Raw genomic sequence first — 21,931 nt, forward strand, 5'->3', positions numbered from 1 at the left:
ATATATAAATATGTATATTATATATAATATTTATATATTCATATATAAATATATATGCATATATATTCATATATACTGCTTTATACTTAGAATGTTACATATGAACCTCATGATAACCATAAACACAAAACCTGTAATAGGTTAAAAAAAAAAAAAAAGGAAAAAGTACAGTATACAGAATATAGTCAATGGTACTATAACAGTGTTGTATGGTGACAGTAACTACACTTGTGATGGGCACAGCATACCTTATAGTTGTTGAATCACTATCTTGTATATCTGAAACAAATATAACATTGTGCTGACTCAAAGTAAAAAGAAATTTAAAAATTAGGGGTGCTGGGCTGGCTCAGTGGGTAGAGTGTGAGACTTTTGATCTTGGGGTTGTGAGTTCAAACCCCATGTTCGGCATAGAGATTGAAAAAAATAAGACAATAAAAAGTCAAAAAGATGTGAAAAAATATTTTAAAAATTATAAAATAGAAAGCCAAATATAACACCTCAGAAAGTCATCAATCACAAACAAAGAGAGCAAGAACAGAACAGAGAAGAACTACAGAAACAACCAGAAAACGATCAACAAAATGGCAGTAAGTACCTAGCTATCAATAATTACTTTAAATGTAAATGGTCTAAATGTTTCACTCAAAAGATACAGGGTGGTGGAATGGATTTTTAAAAAACAAGACCCGGGGCGCCTGGGTGGCTCAGTTGGTTGGGCATCCCACTTTGGCTCAGGTCATGACCTCGCGGTCCATGAGTTCGAGCCCCGCATCGGTCTCTGGGCTGACAGCTCAGAGCCTAGAGCCTGTTTCGGATTCTGTGTCTCCCTCTCTCTCTGACCCTCCCCTGCTCATGCTCTGTCTCTCTCTGTCTCAAAAATAAATAAATGTTAAAAAAAAAAATTTTTTTTAAAAACAAGACCCATCTATATCTTGCCTGTAAGAGATTAACTTCAGGCCTAAAGATACATGTAGAATCAGAATGAAGAGATAGAAAAACATCATGCAAGTGGAAGCAAAAAGAAAAGCCAGAGTAACAGTACACATATCAGACAAAATATGCTTTAAAACAAAGACTGTAAAAAGAGTCAAAGACGGGTATTACATAATGATAAAGGTACCAATCCAACAAGATATAACAAGTGTACATATCTACACACCCAACATAGGAGCATCGAAATACATAAAACACACATAACCAAAGAGAGAAACTGATAGTAATACAATAATGGTACGGAACTTTAACACACCACTTACATCAATGGATGGATCATCCAGGCAGTCGGTCAATAAGGAAACTGTCTTTGAATGACACATTGGACTGGATGGACATAACAGATATAGACAGAACATTCCATCCAAAAACAGAATACACAGTGCACATGGGACACATCTCTAGGACAGATCATATTAGAGGACAAAATAAAAATAACTCGATAAATTTAAAAGATGGAAATCATATCATGCAGCTTTTCCAACCACAACAGCATGAAACTAGAAATCAGTCACAAGAAAAACACAAACATGTGGAGGCTAAACAACATGATACTACACAATCAACAGGTAAGCAAAGAAAGAAGAAATTAAAAAAATACATGGAGACAATGAAAATGAAAACACAACTGCCCAAAATCTTTGGGAAACAGCAAAAGCAGTTTTAAGAGGTAAATTTATAACGACTACCTCAAGACAAGAAAAATCTCCAATAAACAATCTAGCTTTATACCTAAAGGAACTAGAAAGAAAAGAACTAGAAAAAGAACAAAACCCAAGGTAAATAGAAGAAAGGAAATAATGAAGATCAAATCAGAAATAGAGTCTAAACAAAGAAAAAGATCAAGTAAGCTAAGAACTGGGTCTTTGGAAAGATAAAAGAAATTGCTAAACCTTAACCCCACCACTCATCAACAAAAACAAAAGAGGACTTCTACCCAGTGTGGAGCCTGCTTGAGATTCTCTCAAAAAAAAAAAATAAAAAAAAAAAAAAAATCCAAAATGAAAGTGAAGCAACTGACACCACATACAAAGGATTCTAACAGAATATGAAAAATCATGTGCCAACAAATTGGACAACCTAGAAGAAATGGGTAAATTCCTAGAAATGTACAATTTTCCAAAAGTGAATAAGGGAAAATGGAAGTCTGAACAGACCAATTACCAGTAATAATATGGAAGTTTTTTATTACTAAAAAAAAAACTACCAACAGGGGAGCCTGGCTGGCTCAGGAGTCCAGCTCTTGATCTCAGACCAGGGCTTGATCTCAGGGTTGTGAGTTCAAGCCGCGTGTTAGGCTCCACACTCGGTATGGATCCTACGTAAACAAAAACAAAAACAAAAACGTTTTTAACTATCAACAAAGGTCCAAGACCAGATGGGCTCACAGGTGAAATCTACCAAACATATAAAAAGGAGTTAATACCTATTCTCAAACTATACCAAAAACTAGAAGAGGAAGGAAAGCTTCCAAATACATTCCATGAGGCCAGAATTACCCTGATGCCAAGCCAGACAAAGACAACACCTAAAAAGAAAGCTACGGCCATTATCATCAATGCACATAGATGCAAAAATCCTCAACAAAATATCAGCAAACCACATTCAGCAATACATTAAAAGGATCATTCACCAGGATGAAGTGGAATTTATTCTGGGGATACATGGATGTCTCAATATTTGCAAATCAATCAATGTGATACTCTTTTACAATAGGTAGAGTAAAAACCATATGATGATTTCAATAGATGTGGGAAAAGCATTTGACAAAATTCAACATCTGTTCATGACAAAAACTCAACAAAGGTTTAAAGGAAACATACCTCAACATAACAAAGGCCATACATGAAGTATCTAGAGCTAAAATTACACTCAATTGTGAAAAACTGAGAGCTTTTCCTCTAAGGTCAGGAGCAAGATAAGGATGTCCACTCTCACCACTTTCATTCAACATAATACTGGAAGCCCTAGCCACGGCATTCAGACAAGAAAAAGAAACCAATATTAGTAAGGAATAAATTAAAATGTCACTATTCGCAGGTGACATAATACTATACATAGAAAACCTTAAAGACTGCATTTACAAGCAATTAGAGTAAATGAATTCAGTAAAGTTGCAGGAAACAATACACATCAGCTATGTTTCTATATGCTAATAATGAAGTAGCAGAAAGATAAATTAAAAACACAATTCCATTTACAATTGCACCAAACATAATAAAATACCCAGGAATAAACTTAACCAAGGAGGCGAAAGACCCTGTACTCCGAAAACTACAAAACACTGATGAAAGAAATTGAAGATTACAAAAGCAAATGGAAAGATGCTCAATGCTCATGGATTGGAAGAATACTGGTAAAATACCTACTACACAAACCAATCTACAGATTCAGTGTAATCTCTATGAAAATACCAAGAGCATTTTTCACAGAACTAGAAATAATCCTAAAATTTGTATGGGACCACGAAGACATCAAATAGCCAGAGAAATCTTGAGAAAGAAGAATAAAGCTAGATTTCAAATCCCAGATTTCAAGATATACTACAAACTTGTAATAATCAAAATAACGTTGGGGCACCTGGGTGTCTCAGTCGGTTGAGAGTCCGACTTCGGCTCAGGTCATGATCTCGCAGTCTGTGAGTTCAGGCCCTGCGTTGGGCTCTGTGCTGACAGCTCAGAGCCTGGACCCTGCTTCAAATTCTGGGTCTCCCTCTCTCTCTGCCCCTCCCCACCTCATGCTCTGTCTCTGTGTCTCTCTCTCTGTCAAAAATAAATAAACATTAAGAAAAAAAATTAAAAATATAATGTACTGGCACAAAAACAGATCAATGGAACAGAATAGGCCAGAAATAAACCCATGCTTATATATATGGTCAATCTATGACAAAGGATGCAAGAATATACAATAGTCTCTTCAATAAGTGGTACTGGGAAAACTGGACCACTTTCTTACAACATACACAAAAACAAACTAAAAATGGATTTAAGGCCTAAATGTGAGACCTGTTACCATAAAATGCCAGAAGAGAACATAAACAGTAATTTCTTTAACATTAGCCATAGCAACATTTTTCTGGCTATGTCTTCTCATGCAAGGGTCACAAAAGCACAATTATTGGGACCACAACAAAATAAAAAGCTTTGACAGTGAAGAAAATCATCGACAAAACTGAAAGACAACCTACTGAATCAGAGAAGATACTTGCAAATGATATAGTCGATAAAGTGTTAGTATCCAAAATATATAAAGAACTTATACAACTCAACACCAAAAAAATAATCCAATTAGAAAATGAGAAGACCTGAATAGACATTCTCCCAAAGAAGACCTACAAATAGCCAAGAGACACATGAAAAGATGCTCACTAATCATTAGGGAAATGCAAATCAAACCCACAGTGATCAAACCACAATATCACCCCACACCTGTCAGAACGGCCAAAATCAACAACATAAGAAACAAGTGTTAGCAAGTATGGACAGAAAAGGGAACCTTGTGCATTGTTGGTGGCAATGCAAACTGGTGTAGCCGCTGTGGAAAACAGTATGGAGCTTCCTCAAAAAATTAAAAATGGAACTACCACATGATCCAGTAATTCTACAACCAAGTATTTACCCCCCAAAACCAAAAACATTAATTTGAAAAGATAGATGTAATCCTATGTTTAAAGCCAAGATATGGTAGCAACCCAAGTGTCCATTACCACAATGGAATATACACACAATGGAATATTACTCAGCCATATAAAAGATCTTGCCATTTGCAAAAACATGAATGGATCGAGAGGGTATTATGCTAAGTGAAATAAGTTAAATACTATAGGATTTTACTTATATGTAGAATCTAAAAAATAAAGGAATAAGCAGAAAGCAAAAACTGACCCATAAATATAGAAAACAAAATGATGTTTGCCACAGGGGAAGGAGGTAGAGGGATGGGGAAAATGGGTGAAGGGGAGTGGGAGTACAAGCTTCCAGTTATGGAATGAATAAGTCATGGGGATGAAAGGTACAGTACAGAGAATATAGTCAATGGAACTGTAATAGCATTGCATGGTGACAGATGGTAGCTACACTGGTACCTGGCACAGCACAATATATAGACTTATCAAATTTCTATGCCATATACTTGAAACTAATATAACATTATGGGTCAACTGTACTTCAATAGACAGAGAACTCAGGGGTGCCTGGGTAGCTCAGTCAGTTAAACATTGGACTCTTGATTTCGGCTCAGGTCATGATCTCACAGTTTTGTGAGATCAAACCCCATGCCGGGCTCTGTGCTGACTCTATACAACCTGCTTGGGATTCTTGCTCTCTCTCTGCCCCTCCCCTGCTCATGCTCTGTCTCTCTCAAAATAAACTTTAAAAAATTAAAAAAAAAACAAAAACGTGAACTCACAAATGTCTTTACAACAGTTATCACACATTCTGTTGCATGCTTCTGAATTCCATACTTCATCAAAATGTTGAGCTATCAATACACGGCGACACCTGCAAACACATTGATATATACATTATTAAATGACCTAGTAAGTTTTAAGAATTCCTATTTCTTTTTTAATTAATTTATTTTTTTTAATGTTTATTTATTTTTGAGAGGAAGACAGAGTGCGAACGGGGGAGAGGCAGAAAGAGAGGGAGACACAGAATCCGAAGCAGGCTCCAGGCTCTGAGCTGTCATTGCAAAGCCTGATGCGGGGCTCAAACCCCTGAACCGTGAGATCATGATCTGAGCTGAAGTCAGACACTTAACTGACTGAACCACCCAGGCACCCCAAGAATCCCTATTTCAAAACAGAGTTATATATTATATTAGTTTCCTATTGCTGTCATAACATTACCACAAATCTAGTGGCTTAACACAAATTTATTGTCTTACATTTCTATACATGAGAAGTCTGATATGGGTTTTACTGGCTTAAAATCAGAGTATCAGCAGGGATGGATTTCTTCTGGAGGCTTTAGGGGAGAATCTGTTTCCTTGTCCTTTCTGATTCCTAGAGACTGCCTGAATTCCTTGGCTCATGCCCCACTTTCCTCCATCTCCAAAGCCAATGAATATCATTCTAACCTTTCTTGCTTCATTCCACAATTAAGTACCCTTATGATTATACTGGATCCACACAAACAACCCAGAGTTATATCCCTATTTTAAGGTCAGCTCATTAGCAACCTTAATTCCATTTGCAGTCTTAATTCCCTTTTGCCACGGAAGGTTAATTTACAGTTGCCAGGAATTTGAATGTAGACATCTTTGGGAGACTATTCTGCCTATCACATACTTTTTTTCCATATATACTTGATAAACACTGCTTTCAGAAGTTGTCTGAGATTCCCTTGAGATTCAATATTTGGGAACTATTAAAAGAATCTTCCTGATAGCAAAGCAGTTTCTTGTATCTTAGTAGTTTCTTGTATTTGACTCTAAACCCCCAAATATGCTTCTTGATATCTATTGGATATCTAAGAAAATTTTCATTTTCTTACTTCTTTAACTAGATTATTGTACCACCTACAGGAAGAAATGACGTTTTCTGTTACTGTTCGATAGCTGCTTATCAGTTCAAAAATTTTGAGTCCATTTTACATGATGGGCAATAAGAGTACAAAGATGACTAATACTGAAAAGCCACCAAGGAACTATATGCTCTAACTAAAACCATCCTAGATTTAAATTTTATTTAGTAAGCAGAAACTTAACCCTGCTCTCAATTATTTCATCAACCCATCAGCTGGTAAGATGGTACATGTTACAAAGCTCAGCTCTCAAAATGCCTATCATAAATACCTTTTCACAACTGGTAAAGCATGTAGCTGTATGTCAGTGCCAGAGAGAAAAGGCTTGAACTCACTGTGAATTTGTATCAAAATTTTCAATAAAAGTGGGGATGGATGAAATACATGAAGGGGATTAAGAGGTACAATCTTCTAGTTATAAATAAAATAGAGATGACAGGGGGATGTAATGTATAGTCCATAATATTGTACCAACTCTGTAGGGTGACAGAGGGTAACTAGAATTATTGTGGTGACCATTTTGTGATATATGAGAATACTGAATCACTATGTTGTCCTCCTGAAACAGATACAATATTGTACTTCAATTATTCTTCAATTGAAAGAAAATCAGCATCTCAATATACTTGTTTTACTTAAAGAAACAACAACAAAAAAAAACTCCAATGAAAGTTTTGGAGGATTATCAAATAGAAAGAGAGAATACATTTTCTGGAATTAAGGCAGATCCTGAGGGTTCACGTACTGGTTCCCACCCTTTAGACATTTGCTTTTACATGTTTGTACTTGATATTCTACCAGTGTATTTACTTACTGAGCAAGTATCCAAAGTAATTTCCCAGACTTTCATGTTGTGCTTATTTTTAAATAACAAGTTATAAAAAGGTATGTGGCTTACTTGCTTATGTTTTGACAGTATGACACCATCTCATAAAGCTTCTGTTGTCCCACATTTTCCATCACCACCATTGAACTTATTCTGAATATATCTCCAAAGCCATAATACAAAATACAGTCCGCCTTCATGTCATCTCGACCTGTAGTGTGAGAAGTCTTGAGATTGCATAATTACTTGAAAATTTCAAAATATGCAAAAATAATATATATAAAATTAGCTGGCAATGCTTCACAGTCTAAATATATCACATCTAGAAATTTCAGATATGTGCAAGTTAATTTGTAACAGCTGCCCTGAAATTATAAAAAGAAAAACCAACTAATGAGAGCTATCAACAATCAGCTTTATTAGTAAAAAAAAATATGTGCATAAATAATCCAATTATTGAAGTTAACAATTTGAAGCCACTAATTAAAAATTCAGAAGTTAAAGACAGACATCAAATTATCTTAGAAAACATAGGAAACAATTCATAACACTCCAATACAAGTAAAATAAGCACACAAACATAAGTACCAAAAAAGTATAAAACTGTAAAAATGACTTCATTGTTCTAAAAAATACTAGCTACTAAATATTTAAAATACAGAATTATTAAACATATATAATGTGTTTTCTGGAAAAGCTTTGTTAAAAGTTCCCTCTGGTTAGAAGTTACACATACCTGCACGTCCACTCTCTTGGTAATAATTTTCAATAGATTTACTCATTGAATGATGGATAACAAATCTCACATCTGGTTTATCAATTCCCATACCAAATGCAACCGTGGCCACCACCACCTAAAATGTTTTAACATTTTATGTTAATTATATAAACTTAAAATATTTTTAAATGTTAATGAGGATGCTGTTGAAGATATATACTTAACCTGAATTTCATTGGCTGACCATCTTCTATGAACCTTGGTCTTATCTTCTGGTTCCATATTGGCATGGTATGCACCTGCCTGAATTCCCAGTTTCTGTAAACTAACTGTAACTTGCTCAGAGTCTTTCTGAGAAAAGCAATATATGATTCCTGTAATAAAATATGTCCAATTGTTAGATATACATACACACATATTCAAGATACTGATTAACACAACGCATGAGGGAAAAAGATTTAGGAAAAAATGCCAAGGTCTTCAACACATAATGACTTTCTGATATAATTCAAGATTTGATCAGCAGCTTGCTCTAAAACAGAAATAAGCCCTGGGCCACAAGTTTTGGTTCCCATTACCTCTTTTTTTCTCTCAAGTATGATGTGAAAAGTTTCATGTGCAAAGGAGTTTGGGAACCACTGCATTGAACAGGTTTCTCTCTTTATTTGCAGGACTGGCCAGAACCTCTAATGTGCTGGTATACCCCATGAAGCTCCAAGAGGATAAATAGCTGCAGCTTTTCTCAAACTTATTTGACCCTGGAGCTCCTTTTACCCTGGGTACTCATTAATGTCTCCTGAAAATCTGTAGAACAGCTTTGAAATGCTACCTTTACACAAACTCTGTGCTTCAGTAATGCTCATCTGTGCATTAATCCAGGAAACAGAAATACTCTCAACTCCATCTATAGATACCTCACTCAATGTGCACTATTTATTCTTTAATTGTCCTTTGCTATCAAGGACTATTTTACATCCATTCAGAAAGTCAGTGCTTAACCTTCTAATACACAGTGGATAATTAACTAAATGTGCTGTTGATAATTAGCATTATGCCATTAGGTCCACTAATGACTACTTAAAGCAATTAGGTGCAAATAAACAAAAATAGTTTTATGACTCTTATAATCCATCCCATTAGTAAATGACACACCCAATTTCTAAGATCACCAAGCAAATTAATTTTTTTTAATTTTTTTAATGTTTATTTTTGAGAGAGAAACACAGAGCATGAGTGGCAGTGGGGGGGGGGGGGGTTGCAGTGCAGAGAAAGAGGGACACACAGAATCCAAAGCAGGCTCCAGGCTCTGAGCTATCAGCACAGAGCCCAACACAGGGCTCAAACCTGCAAACCATGAGATCATGACCTGAGCCAAAGTTGGACACTTAACCAAATGAACTACCCAGGCGCCCCCACCAAGCTAATTAATTTTAACATAACATTTTCAAATATCTTCTGCCATGCACTAATATTTTTGGTGGCTAATCATTCATCAGTAAATCAGTATGATATTACTTTTTGAAACTTTTCTCTCAGTCTTCAAAGTTGTTTTTGTATTACCTGATTGCCCTTTGTATCTCCCATTGATGAGCTTTACAATATCCTCGATAAAATCTTCAGTGTTGGAGGGCTTCTGCCGAATCTAAGAGAAAGCTAACTTATTACAAAGTAAATTAATGAGTACCATCCATGTAAACATTGACTTACAACTTTCAGGGTGCCAATCTTTTATAGGCATAGTGCCTTTTCCTTGCTCTTTCATTCACCTCTCCTGACCCTGCCACCTCCCAGGCTCTTCTTGATCCTTGGTTTTGAATTTGCCAGGAATAAGAAGGCACAGAAGCAGTGAACTTGTAAAGATGGAGACCTTTTTATTTTTTGATGCTACTTTTATAAAAACATAAACCATGGCATAAATAACTTGAATGGAGACTCAGAAAAATATTATCTATTCTTAAAAGGATATAATACACACACACACACACACACACACACACACACACATACATACATTTAGGAAATTAGAAAAAACATGTCACATAATCTGAATAGAGTATTAGCAAATGGTATATTAATCTTGAACTATTTTGTAATTAACTTCAATAGAGATGTAGTTAGGGTCCTTGGCATCAATCTTCCCTCCATCCTTGCACAATAATGTGCATCAACTTCACAAGGCAATGTCTTTTATTTAACCCAGCAAAGGATTATGCAGCAAAAGAGATACAGAAGAAAGCACGAATCAATGAATATGCTTCTCATCACTTCCTCATTTTAAAAACTTTTAAACAGAGTTACCTGTTACTTATAAACATAATGAAAAGGTAACCTCTGCTATAATCCTTCATGAAAGTAATACGTTGACATAAAAGTTACACACCTCATAATAAAGATTTGGCCGATTAAAAGAAGCTGTGAAAGTAAAACACTTTTCCACACACAGTATTTTCTGGGCATCCTTCAAAACATGGCTAGTTGCGGTTGCCGTCAGCCCGATTAGGGCCGTGTTAGGGAACTGCCGCTTCAAGATACCCAGTGCCTTGTAATCTGGAAAAGAAAACATACAAAGTGGCCCACTTTCTACATGTAAGCAGTATATATCTAGCATGTGCTGCCTGGCCTTTCTGAGTAGGCAGGCTATAGGATACTTTTCCCTGGCTCTTCAGAAACACTGTTCTTGGCCACAGGTAGAACTCCCTGTTGAAGAGAGAAAAACAACACATTTCCAGTAAGCTGTGCACTGGTCTACAACCTCTGACTAGTGGATTTAAGAGGCAGTGGGAGTGGCCACAGTGTGTGAATCTCTCACAACAAACAAGAGATAAAAGAGGCCATCAGGCAAACTCCTTCTACCAACACTATCACGCAAGTGTGGCAAATTCAGACCAGAAAAATTTTGGTGAGGGCACTAGTTTTTATAGAATGTACTTCCAGGAAACCATTCTGGGCTCATATTTGTCATCAACACTTAAATCACTAGGTAAGTTGTCCTTATGTAATTAACTCTTTGCAGAAAGTAGAAGAGAACTGTGGTAGAAACTGCTAACTGCAAAGCTAGAGGACTATGAAAATAGAGAAGAAGGTCACTGCTGGGGAAGTCGTGAAGGTTTCAAGGAGGTAACATGTGAGTTGGGTCTTGAAGACAAGCAGAAGTTACTAGGAAGGGTAGAAGAAAACACCAGGCAGAGAAAATAGCACTTACACCGCAAATACACTGGCATGAAATTACTTAGCATATTCCAAAAACAGCAAGCAGGTCAGTCAGACCAACCCACAGGGTGTCGAGCTGGATGTATTACTGTCAACTCCAGTAAGCTGGTAACCACATTCCCTGTATGGATCCACGCTAGAACTAGACCAAAAAAGGAACGAACGTGTACAAGGTGTGGCAGTCAGAAGTGAACCAGTTGTCATTACTCTCTGAAGATCTTTCCAGGCAGATAAGATGAGGGACAGATAGATGCAGAGGGGCCCAGCCAGTTCTAACTTGTCCTAGTTTTTTTCCACTCCTCCTTCAGCTCTTATTCCCAACTGTAGGTCTTACCCATCACCAGTCCCCACTGGATGCCTGGCAGGCAGCAGGCTCACAGAGCTGACAGCTACTCAGAGAGAGCTTACCAGAGACCTCTCACAAGCTTCCTGTCTGTGTACCCTCTGGCCCCGGCCATGCCAGTTGCAGACCTCCCTACAAGCTCCAGTTGGTCCTCCCACACCAGGGCTTCAGGAAATCAGAGACCATCCTCCACCTCCTTCACACCTTCTCTTTCCCTGCTCTTCACACAGTTGTGCAGGGTCTGCTTCCTAAAATAAATCCCTGATCACCTGCCATTCACAATGGCTCTGCTTTCCTGCCTGCACCTTAACTGATACTGTTACACTGAAGAGTACAAGAAGGCAGGTTTAAGTAAGACTGGGAACAACATAGTTGATTCTAAGAACTAGGACTTTATCCTATAGGAAATTTTTGAAGCATAAAAGGGATATAAATAGACTCATCTTTTGGCAGTAGTGCAAGGTATGGGCTGGAAGAGACAAAACATAAACAAATGGAGATCAGTCAAGAGATGGCAGCAGCAAACCAGAACCCCACTAAGAATAGGAAACAAGGCATGACACTGAGGATAGAGCAGAAAGAAAAGACTGAATACAAACCCAAGAACCAAAGCCCGATAGGTCCTGGTAACTATTGGTATATGGGCTCTGGGGGATGCGGGGTGGGGAAAAGGGGAGAGAAGGGGAGGGAAAGAGCCCAAGATTCATCCATTTGTGCCAAGCATGTCTTCAGGAACTGAATGTTAAGTGGTGAACAAGACAAAGCCGTTTTGCAAATGGAATGATTCAAGCAAAGAACCAGACAAAACAAAAAGTAAACCAATAAATATGTTATTATCAGAGAGTGAGAAGGGCTCGGAGTGGTAAGCCCAGTGTAATGGAAGTATAACGAGGGAGGGAGGAAGAATAGGAAATCGAAGAGAGGTAAACAAAGGACAGACCACATGTCACCTTATGGACCTCGGTCAAGAATATGGAATTTATTCTAAGTACAAAGAGAATCTGCTGGGTAGTTTAGGAAGGGAAGTAACAGGATTTGATTTATACTTAGAAAAGATCACTTTGGTTGCTGTATGAAGAATGAACTGTAAAAGGGTAACACTGGAATCACAGACTAGTTAGGGAATCATTGTAGTAGGTCAGTGGAAAGGAGCCCAGGTGTACCTAAGAGACAGCAGGACAAAGAGAAGAGGACAAACTTGAGATTCACTTTAGAGGCAGAGTTGACAGGACTTGGTGATGGACTGGATCTGCAAAAGTAGGATAAACCGGGCGCCTGGGTGGCTCACTCGGTTGAGTGTCCAACTTCGTCTCAGGTCATGATCTTGCAGTCCATGAGTTCAAGCCCCGCATCGGGCCCTGTGCTGACAGCTCAGAGCCTGGAGCCTACTTCTGATTCTGTGTCTGCCTCTCTCTCTGCCCCTCCCCCACTCATGCTCTGTCTCTCTCACTCTCAAAAATAATTAAAAAATTAAAAAAAAAAAAAAAAAAGAAGTAGGATAAACCAAGGATGATGGACTAGCTATTACATTATTTGTTCACAACTCCAACTCCACCTTTTGATACACTGTTTGCAGTGCTGATGCAGGGAATGTGCACACTATCTTTCTGCTTTGCCAGATGGCCCTAGACTACAAGGCTAAGGGAAGAATTAGGGTCTTGCTCCTTCCTTTTTGCTTCCTGTGGGCTTGCCTGTGTTCTCAAGAATGTTACCCAGCAAGGCTTCTTCATCCCTATACCAGCACTGTCTCTTTGTAGTAGCAGCCAAATACAGTTTTTCCAAAGTTTGAAGAACCAGCTTCATCACAGGTCCACCTCACCTCTGCCTCCATTAAGAGGCTCCAGCACCAGGTAGCTGTGCCTCCTCAGAGGTCTGAGTTTCAGCTCCACAAAGACCCTCCTCTCAAGCTTATTAGTTCCAACCTTTTCTTCTCGCTCAGGAACAAGACAAGGATACCCACTCTCACTACTCTTATCCAACACAGTATTAGAAGTCCTAGCCAGAGAAATTAGGCAAGAAAAAGAATAAACAGTATCCAAATTAAAAGAGAATAAGTAAAACTGTCACTAAAGAAAGTTTGCAAAACATAAAATGAATACACAAAAATAAGTTGTGTTTCTATATACTATTAATAGACTATTAGAGAAATTAAGAAAACAATTCCATGTGTACCTGGGTGGCTCAGTCGGTTAAATATCTGTCTCTTGATTTTGGCTCAGGTCATTATCTTGCAGTTCGTGAGATAGAGCTCCACATCCGGCTGTGCACTGACAGCATGGAGCCTGTTTGGGATTCTCTCTCCACTTCTCTGCCTCTCCCCTGTTCACACTGTCTCTCAAAGTAAATATTTAAAAAAAAAAAAAAAAGAGGGATGACTGGGTGGCTTAGTCAGTTAAGCATCTGACTCTTGATTTAGGCTCAGGTCATGATCTCACGGTTGTGAGATCAAGCCCACGTTGGGCTCTGTGCTAGCAGCATGAAGCCTCCTTGGGATTCTCTCTCGCCTTCTCTCTCTGCCCCTCCCTGCTTATGCATGCTCTCTCTCTCTAATAAATAAACATTAAAAAAAGAAAAGAAAAGAAAAGAAAAGAAAAGAAAAGAAAAGAAAAGAAACAATTCCATTTACAATTGCATCAAGAAGAATAAAATGCTGAGGGATAAATTTACCCAAGGAGGTAAAAGATCTATACACCTGAAAACTATAAGACATTGATAAAAGAAATTGAAGAGAACACAAATAAATGGAAACATATTTTGTGTCTATGAACAGGAAGACTTAACACCGTTAAAATGTCCATACACCCTGAGCAACCTACAGATTCAATGCAATCCCTATCAAGATTCCAATGGCATTTTTCACAGAACTAGAAACAACAATCTTAAAATTTGTATGGAACCACAAAAGGCCCCCAATAGCCAAGGCAATCTTAAGAAAGAATGAAGCTGGAGACATCAAACTCCCTGATTTCAAACCATATTACAAAGCTATAATAATCAAAACAATATGTTATTAGCATAAAAACAGAAACATGGATCAACAAAACAGAATAGAGAACCCAGGAATAAATTCACATATATATGGTCAATTTATGACAAAGGCATCAAGAATATACAATCAGGAAGCAACAGTCTCTTCAATAAATGGTGTTGGGAAAACTAGACAGCCACATGCAAAAGAATGAAACAGGACTTTACACCATATACAAAATCAACTCAAAGTGGATTTAAAAAGTCTTAAACATAAGACCTGGAACCAGAGCACTACTAGAAGAAAACATAGGGTATATCCTTTCTTCTGTTAACGTGATGTATCACATTGATTGATTTGTGAATATTGAACCAGCCCTGTAGCCCAAGAATGAATCCCACTTGACCATGGTGAATAATTCTTTTAATATACTGTTGGACTCGATTTGCTAGTATCTTGTTGAGAATTTTTGCATCCATGTTCATCACAGATATTTGCCTGTAATTCTCCTTTTTAGTGATGTCTTTGTCTGGCTTGGGAATCAAGGTAATGCTGGCTTCACAGAAGGAGTACAGAAGCTTTCCTTCCGTTTCTATTTCATGGAACAGCTTGAGAAGCATAGGTACTAACTCTGCTTTAAATGTCTGCTAGAATTCCCCTGAGAAGCCATCTGGCCCAGGACTCTTATTTGTTGGGAGATTTTTGATAACCAATTCAATTTCTTCACTGGTTATGGGTCTGTTCAAGTTTTCTATTTCTTCCCTTTTGAGTTTTGGTAGTGTGTGGGTGAGTAGAATTTGTCCATTTCTTCCAGATTGTCCAGTTTGTTGGCATATAATTTTTCATAGTATTCTCTGATAATTGTTTGTATTTCTTCAACGTTTTTTTGTTGTTTTTTTGTTTTTGTTTTTGTTTTTTTATTATTTATTTTTGGGACAGAGAGAGACAGAGCATGAACGGGGGAGGGGCAGAGAGAGAGGGAGACACAGAATCGGAAACAGGCTCCAGGCTCCGAGCCATCAGCCCAGAGCCTGACGCGGGGCTCGAACTCACGGACCGCGAGATCGCGACCTGGCTGAAGTCGGACGCTTAACCGACTGCGCCACCCAGGCGCCCCTTGTTTGTATTTCTTAATGTTGGTTGTGATCTCTCCTCTTTCATTCGTGATTTTATCTATTTGGGACCTCTCTCTTTTCTTTTTGAGAAGCCTGGCTAGGGGCTCATCAATTGCTTATTCTTTCAAAAAACCAGTGATTCATTTATCTGTCCTACTGTTTTTTGGATTCTATATTGTTTATGCTCTAATCTTTATGATTTCTCTTCTTCTGCTTGCTTTAGGGTTTCTTTGCTGCTCTGTTTCTAGTTCCTTTAGGTGTGAGGTTAGATTCTGTATTTGGGATTTTTCTTGTTTCTTGAGAAAGGCCTGGACTCCAATGTATTTTCCTCTTAGGACTGACTTTGCTGTATCCCAAAGGGTTTGGACTGTCATGTTTTCATTTTCACAGGCTTCCATATATTTTTTAAGTTCTTCCTTAATTTCCTGGTTGATTCATTCATTCCTTAGTAGGATGTTCTTTTCTTGTGGTTGATTTCAAGTTTCAAAGTGTTGTGATCTGAAAATATGCATGGTATGATCTCAATCCTTTTATATTTGTTGAGGACTGTTTTGTGAACCAGTATGTGATCTATTTTGGAGAATGTTCCATGTGCACTCATGAAGACTGTATATTCTGCTGCTTTTGGATGAAAAGATCTGAATTTATCTGTTAAGCCCATCTGGTCCAATGTGTCATTCAGAGCCACTGTTTGCTTACTTATTTTCTACCTAGATGATCTGTCAATAGAGGGAGAAAAAGCATTTGACAAAATACAGCATCCTTTCTTAAAAAAAAATCCTCAAGAAAGTAGGGACAGAGGGAATATACCTTAACATCATAAAAGCCATATATTAAAGGCCCACAGCTAATACCATCCTCAATGGGGAAAAAGTGAGAGCCTTCCCCCTGATATCAGGAACACAACACAGATGTCCACTCTCACCACTGTTGTTTAACACAGTGTTGAAGACCTAGCCTCAGCAGTCAGACAATAAAATGAAATAAGTCATCCAAATTGGCAAAGAAGAAGTCAAGCTTTCACTTTTCACAGATAACACGATACTCGACATGGGAAACCTGAAAGACTCCACCAAAAAACTGCCAGAACTGATACATGACACTATTTCAGCAAAGTTGCAGGATAAAAAATCAATTTATAGATATCAGCTGAATTTCTATACAACAGAAAGAGATATCAAGGAGTCGATCCCATAAAATACTTAGGAATAAATCTAACCAAACAGGCAAAAGATCTGTATGCTGAAAACTACAGAAAGCTTATGAAAGAAATTGAAGAAGAAACAAAGAAATGGAAAAATATTCCATTCTCATGGATTGGAAGAGCAAATATTGCTAAAATGTCGATAGTACCCAAAAAATCTATGCATTCAATGCAACCCCAAACAAAATAGCATCAGTATTCTTCACAGAGCTAGAACAAGCAATCCTAAAATCTGTATGAAACCACAAAAGTCCCCGAATAGCCAAAGTACTGTTGAAAAAGAAAACCAAAGCTGGAGGCATCACAGTCCCGGACTTTAACTTTAACCTCTACTACAAAGCTGTAACCTCTACTACAAAGCTATCAAGACAGTTATGGTATTGGCATGAAAACAGACACAAAGACCAATGGAACAGAATACAGAACCCAGAATTGGACCCATAAACATACAGCCAACTAAACTTCAACAAAACAGGAAAGAGTATCCAATGGAAAAAAAACAGCCTCTTTAGCAAATGGTGCTGAGAACTGTACAGCAACTTGCACAAGAATGAAACTGGGCCACTTTCTTACACCATACACAAAAATAAACTCAAAATGGATGAAAGACCTAAATGTGAGATAGGAAACCATCAAAATCCTACAGGACAAAACAGGCAACAACCTATTTATTTGACCTCAGCCACAGCAAATGCTTACTTGACACGTCTTCGAAGGCAAAGGAAATAAAGGCAAAAATGAACTATTGGGACCTCATCAAGATAAAAACCTTCTGTACAGCAAAGGAAACAATCCAAAAAACTAAAAGGCAGCTGACGGAAAGGGAGAAGATATTTTCAAATGATGTATTGGATAAGGGTTAGTATCGAAAATCTATAAAGAACTTATCAAACTCAACACCTGAAAAACAAATAATCCAGTGAAGAAATGGGCAGAAGACATGAATAGACACTTTTCCAAAGAAGACATCCAAATGGCTAACAGGCACATGAAAAGATGCTCAACATTGCTCATCATCAGGGAAATACAAATCAAAACCACATTGAGATACCACCTCACACCGGTCAGACGGGCTAAAATTAACAACTCAAGAAACAACAGATGTGTCAAGGATGTGGAGAAAGAGGAACCCTCTTGGGCTGTTGGTGGGAATGTAAAATGGTGCAGTCATTCTGAAAATAGTGTGGAGGTTCCTCAAAAAGTTAAAAATAGAATTATCCTGCGATCCAGCAATAGTACTTCTAGGACTTTATCCAAAGGATACAGGAATGCTGATTCATAGGGGCACATGTATCCCAATGTTTATAGCAGTGCTATCAACCAGAGCCAAATTGTAGAAAGAGCCCAAACGTCCATCAACTGATGAATGGATAAAGATGATGTGGTGTGTATATATGAGCACGATGCTACATAAAACTATAAAACACTTTTGTACAGCAAAGAAAACCTATGGGCTAGGAAAAAATATTTGCAACTATATGATAAAATGTCAACATAAAAACTACACAAAGAATTCATTTATCTCAATAGCAAAAATACCTAAAAATTACAACTGAAAAATAGGCGGAGCATCTAGATAGATATTTTTTCTAGAGAAGACATACAAATAGGCAATGCGTACATGAAAAAGTATTCAGCATCACTAATCATCAGTGAAATGAAAATCAAAACCACAATGAAGTATCACCTCACACCTGTTACAATGGCTATTATCAAAAATACAAGAAATAAGAAATGTGAGAGAAAAGAGAAACCCCGATGCACTGGTGTTAGCAATGTAAATTAATGTGGCTGCTACGGAAAACAGTACAGAGGTTCCTCAAAAATTTAAAAATAGGGGCATCTGCGTGGCTCAGTTGGTTAAGCGTCCAACTTTGGCTCAGGTCATGATCTCATGGTTCACAAGTTCAAGCCCTGTGTTGGGCTCTATGCTGACAGCTCAGAGCCTGGAGCCTGCTTCAGATTCTGTGTCTCCCTCTCTCTGCCCCTTCCCTGCTCATACTCTTTCTTTCTCACTCTCAAAAACAAACAATAAAAAAATTTTTTTTTATTTAAAAATAAAACTTCTTTATGATCTAACAATTCCACTTCTGAGTCTTTACCCAAAGGAAACAAAATCACTATCTTGAAAAGATATCTAAGCCACTATGTTCACTGTAGCATTATTTATAATAACCAAGACATGGAAAAAATGTAAGTGTGCACTGATGTACAGATAAAGAAAATGTGCTATGTATTTATACATACACACACAATGGAATATTATTTGGCCATAAAAGAGGAAATTCTATTTGCAACAACATGGATGAAGCTTGATAGCATTATGCTAAGTGATGTAAGTCAGCCAGAGAAAGACATTGTATGACATCACTGACATGTGGAATCTTAAAACAAACAAACAAACAAACAAACAAAAAACATCTCAAAGATACAGAGAACACAATGGTAGTTGCCAGAAGTGAGGCATAGTGTGGGAAAAATGGGTGAAGGGAGTCAAAATGTACACACTTATAGTAATGCTCAATAGTGATAATACTGTATGTTAAGTCGCTAAGGGAGTAAATCTTGAAAGTTCTTATAAAGAAAAAAAAGATTTTGCAGCTATGTGTATTGATGATGTAACTAAACTTACTGTAATAATCACTTCCCAGTATATGCATATGTCAAAGAACTATCTTACACAACTAAGACTAATAAGTGCAATGTTATATGTCAATTATATCTCAAACAGTTTTTTAAATGGGTACACATTTCTAATAAACAATTAGGAATATAAATCTACAGCTGAGGAGTAACAGGACTAGACATGGGAAAAACTGATTACAGCTGGCAGCTAATCTACAGAGCCAACACAAGTTATGGTAATACACAAGCAATGGTTCTCATCCTAAGTGATCAGCACTGAGGTTGGAAATATAAGGTAAGGGTCAGAAACCTAGCATTTCCACTAGCTACCAGGTAACAACTCTTTGGAGTAGTCTGATTAAGATGGTGGGGTCTTTTGTAGAAAGGACAGTATATGTACTGAGGCATTTAAAACAAAATTTTAAAAATTACCTGTGTCCCAAATAATTCTGAAGGCAGTGAATGTGTCTTCAGGCCACAAGTCCACTAGGCCTGGGGAAGTGTAAGAAAAGGTGAAAGAGATCGGAACCATAGAGAACACTAACATTTGAGGTGGCAGCAAAGGAAGAAGGCAGCAGTGAGCGGGGAAAGCGTTCCGTCACTGAGGGAGGCGAAAGTGGCAAGGAGAGAGGTGAGTGCAGGAAATGCTCCTGAAAGTGAGCAGGAAGGGGAATGCAGATGAGCCCACAGCATTAAGCAGTGGGGAGTGAGGTCTCAGCTCACCCCTAAGCAGAGTGGCAGAGGCAGAAGCGACTCAGTGAAGTCAAAAAGGAATAAAGGTGAGAAGGGGAGAGAGTTTAGAGGAGGAGGCAAAAAGAAGAACAGAAATAGGACAATGCCATAAAGGGGTGGAAAAGGCCAAAGACTACTTGGGCTTCTAATGTTTGTTTTTGTAAAGTCTGAAGATGCAGGAGTGAAGACTTTGACAAAGTCAAAGTTAAGAAGGCAGGAAAGGATGAAGTGGAAGGAGTCATGGTAACTTATAAAGAAATGGTTCCTTTTGCCTTAAGAAAAAACAAAATAAAACAAAACAAGATTACTAATGTTTGGAAGGGGAAAGAGAAGACGTCCATACCTGCTGGCACCTACTTTCCGGGCTCTGGGAGGCATCTGCTAAGTATGAGTTAGGACCTAAAGAAAAGTTAGCGGCATGAAAAGCTCATTGGAAGAAATGTATGCAGGAGACAAAACAGGAACAAGAAAAAGATATTGGGTACGATGAAAGCTGAACTGAGGTGGAAATTAATGCAGTTCTGCAATTTTTTCCCACCAATGCTTAGTACTGAAACAGCAGGCATAGAGAAAGCAGAAGCCTGGATGGGTCCAGAAGAAAAGTCTGGCACAGAGACTGAAGTAGGTAAAATGCCAGGCAATCCACGAGAAACACAACAGAAAAGTGGCAATAGAAGAGTCTGGAAGGAGGAAACAGTGGCCATCAGGTGGGGCCTAGAGCAGTGGGCAAATATAAGGACAGATTAAAGAGGACCCCAGGGGAACCATATGAGTGTGAAAGCAGGTTCAGAAAGAAATGAGGTTGAAATCACAAGCAGGACTTTTTAAATCTAAGACCGTCTTACACAGAATAAGTCTGAGTGATCTGCTTCTGGCCATGTAGGATTAAGTTGGAGAAGTAAAGAAACAGGTTACTCAAATATCCCACAGAACTTTAACCCTGAGGTGTTAGTTGAGTGTAGATCTGGAAGTGGATGCCAAAGACCCTGAAGACGACCTTGAAGGAGATCCTAATTCCTCAACAGATGTGAGAGAGAACCTGGATGTCAGTAAATCTTTATGGCTAAAGATGGGAGAGAATAATGTTTAAGAAACATACATTTCAAGGGATAAAGGCAATCAGACTAAGCACTACCATGGCGGGGAGTAGAGATTAAAATTCTGCCTCTTGGTTCCCCGTAAGTTAAGGCAAGAGAAAATGAGTAATAACTGGCTGAGAAAATAATTTTAATGGAAGCAGTGATTTCCATCATATAAAAAAACAGTCCCTAGAATCAAGGAGTTTTCTAGACATATCATACATACCAGGTCTGAAATCATGTCCCCAGTGGCTACAGCAGTGAACTTCATCCACAGCAATTCGGGTAAATCTCCTCGCTTCATAGGCTTTCTCTAGTCTTGACATGAACATTTTGCTTTTTGCGATTTTCTCTGGAGTCACATAAATTAGCTTTAGCTTGGAATTTTTATTTACCATTTCAGCATGAACCCATTTCACATGCTCCTGTTGGAAGGAGAAACAGACATAATGACGGAACTGAGCTAGCCAGTGGGGATGCTAAGCAGTAAATTAAGATGCTCAATACTCAAAGCAACAGCCTTAAACTGTTTTTTTTTTTTAATTTTTTTTTCAACGTTTTTTATTTATTTTTGGGACAGAGAGAGACAG

The 21,931-nt window shown here is 37.9% G+C and overlaps 1 protein-coding gene and 1 non-coding gene across 2 annotated transcripts in view; one reads left to right on the forward strand and one right to left on the reverse strand.

Moving 5' to 3' along the window:
* The window catches only part of RECQL (RecQ like helicase), a 47,109-nt gene that overhangs the window by 4,864 nt on the left and 20,314 nt on the right, over window positions 1–21,931 (reverse strand). The window contains exons 4-10 of the mRNA XM_049626667.1: window positions 21,568–21,804; window positions 10,446–10,612; window positions 9,626–9,707; window positions 8,291–8,439; window positions 8,084–8,201; window positions 7,420–7,558; window positions 5,404–5,495 (exon numbers count right to left, since the gene is read on the reverse strand). Of these exons, the coding sequence (XP_049482624.1) occupies window positions 5,404–5,495; window positions 7,420–7,558; window positions 8,084–8,201; window positions 8,291–8,439; window positions 9,626–9,707; window positions 10,446–10,612; window positions 21,568–21,804 (984 nt within the window). The remainder of the gene's footprint in view (window positions 1–5,403; window positions 5,496–7,419; window positions 7,559–8,083; window positions 8,202–8,290; window positions 8,440–9,625; window positions 9,708–10,445; window positions 10,613–21,567; window positions 21,805–21,931) is intronic.
* TRNAK-UUU (transfer RNA lysine (anticodon UUU)) lies at window positions 339–411 on the forward strand. Its single transcript has one exon. It is a non-coding gene; the product is annotated as a tRNA-Lys (tRNA).

The sequence above is a fragment of the Panthera uncia genome, chromosome B4, assembly GCF_023721935.1.
Source record: "Panthera uncia isolate 11264 chromosome B4, Puncia_PCG_1.0, whole genome shotgun sequence".
Classification (NCBI taxonomy): domain Eukaryota; kingdom Metazoa; phylum Chordata; class Mammalia; order Carnivora; family Felidae; genus Panthera; species Panthera uncia.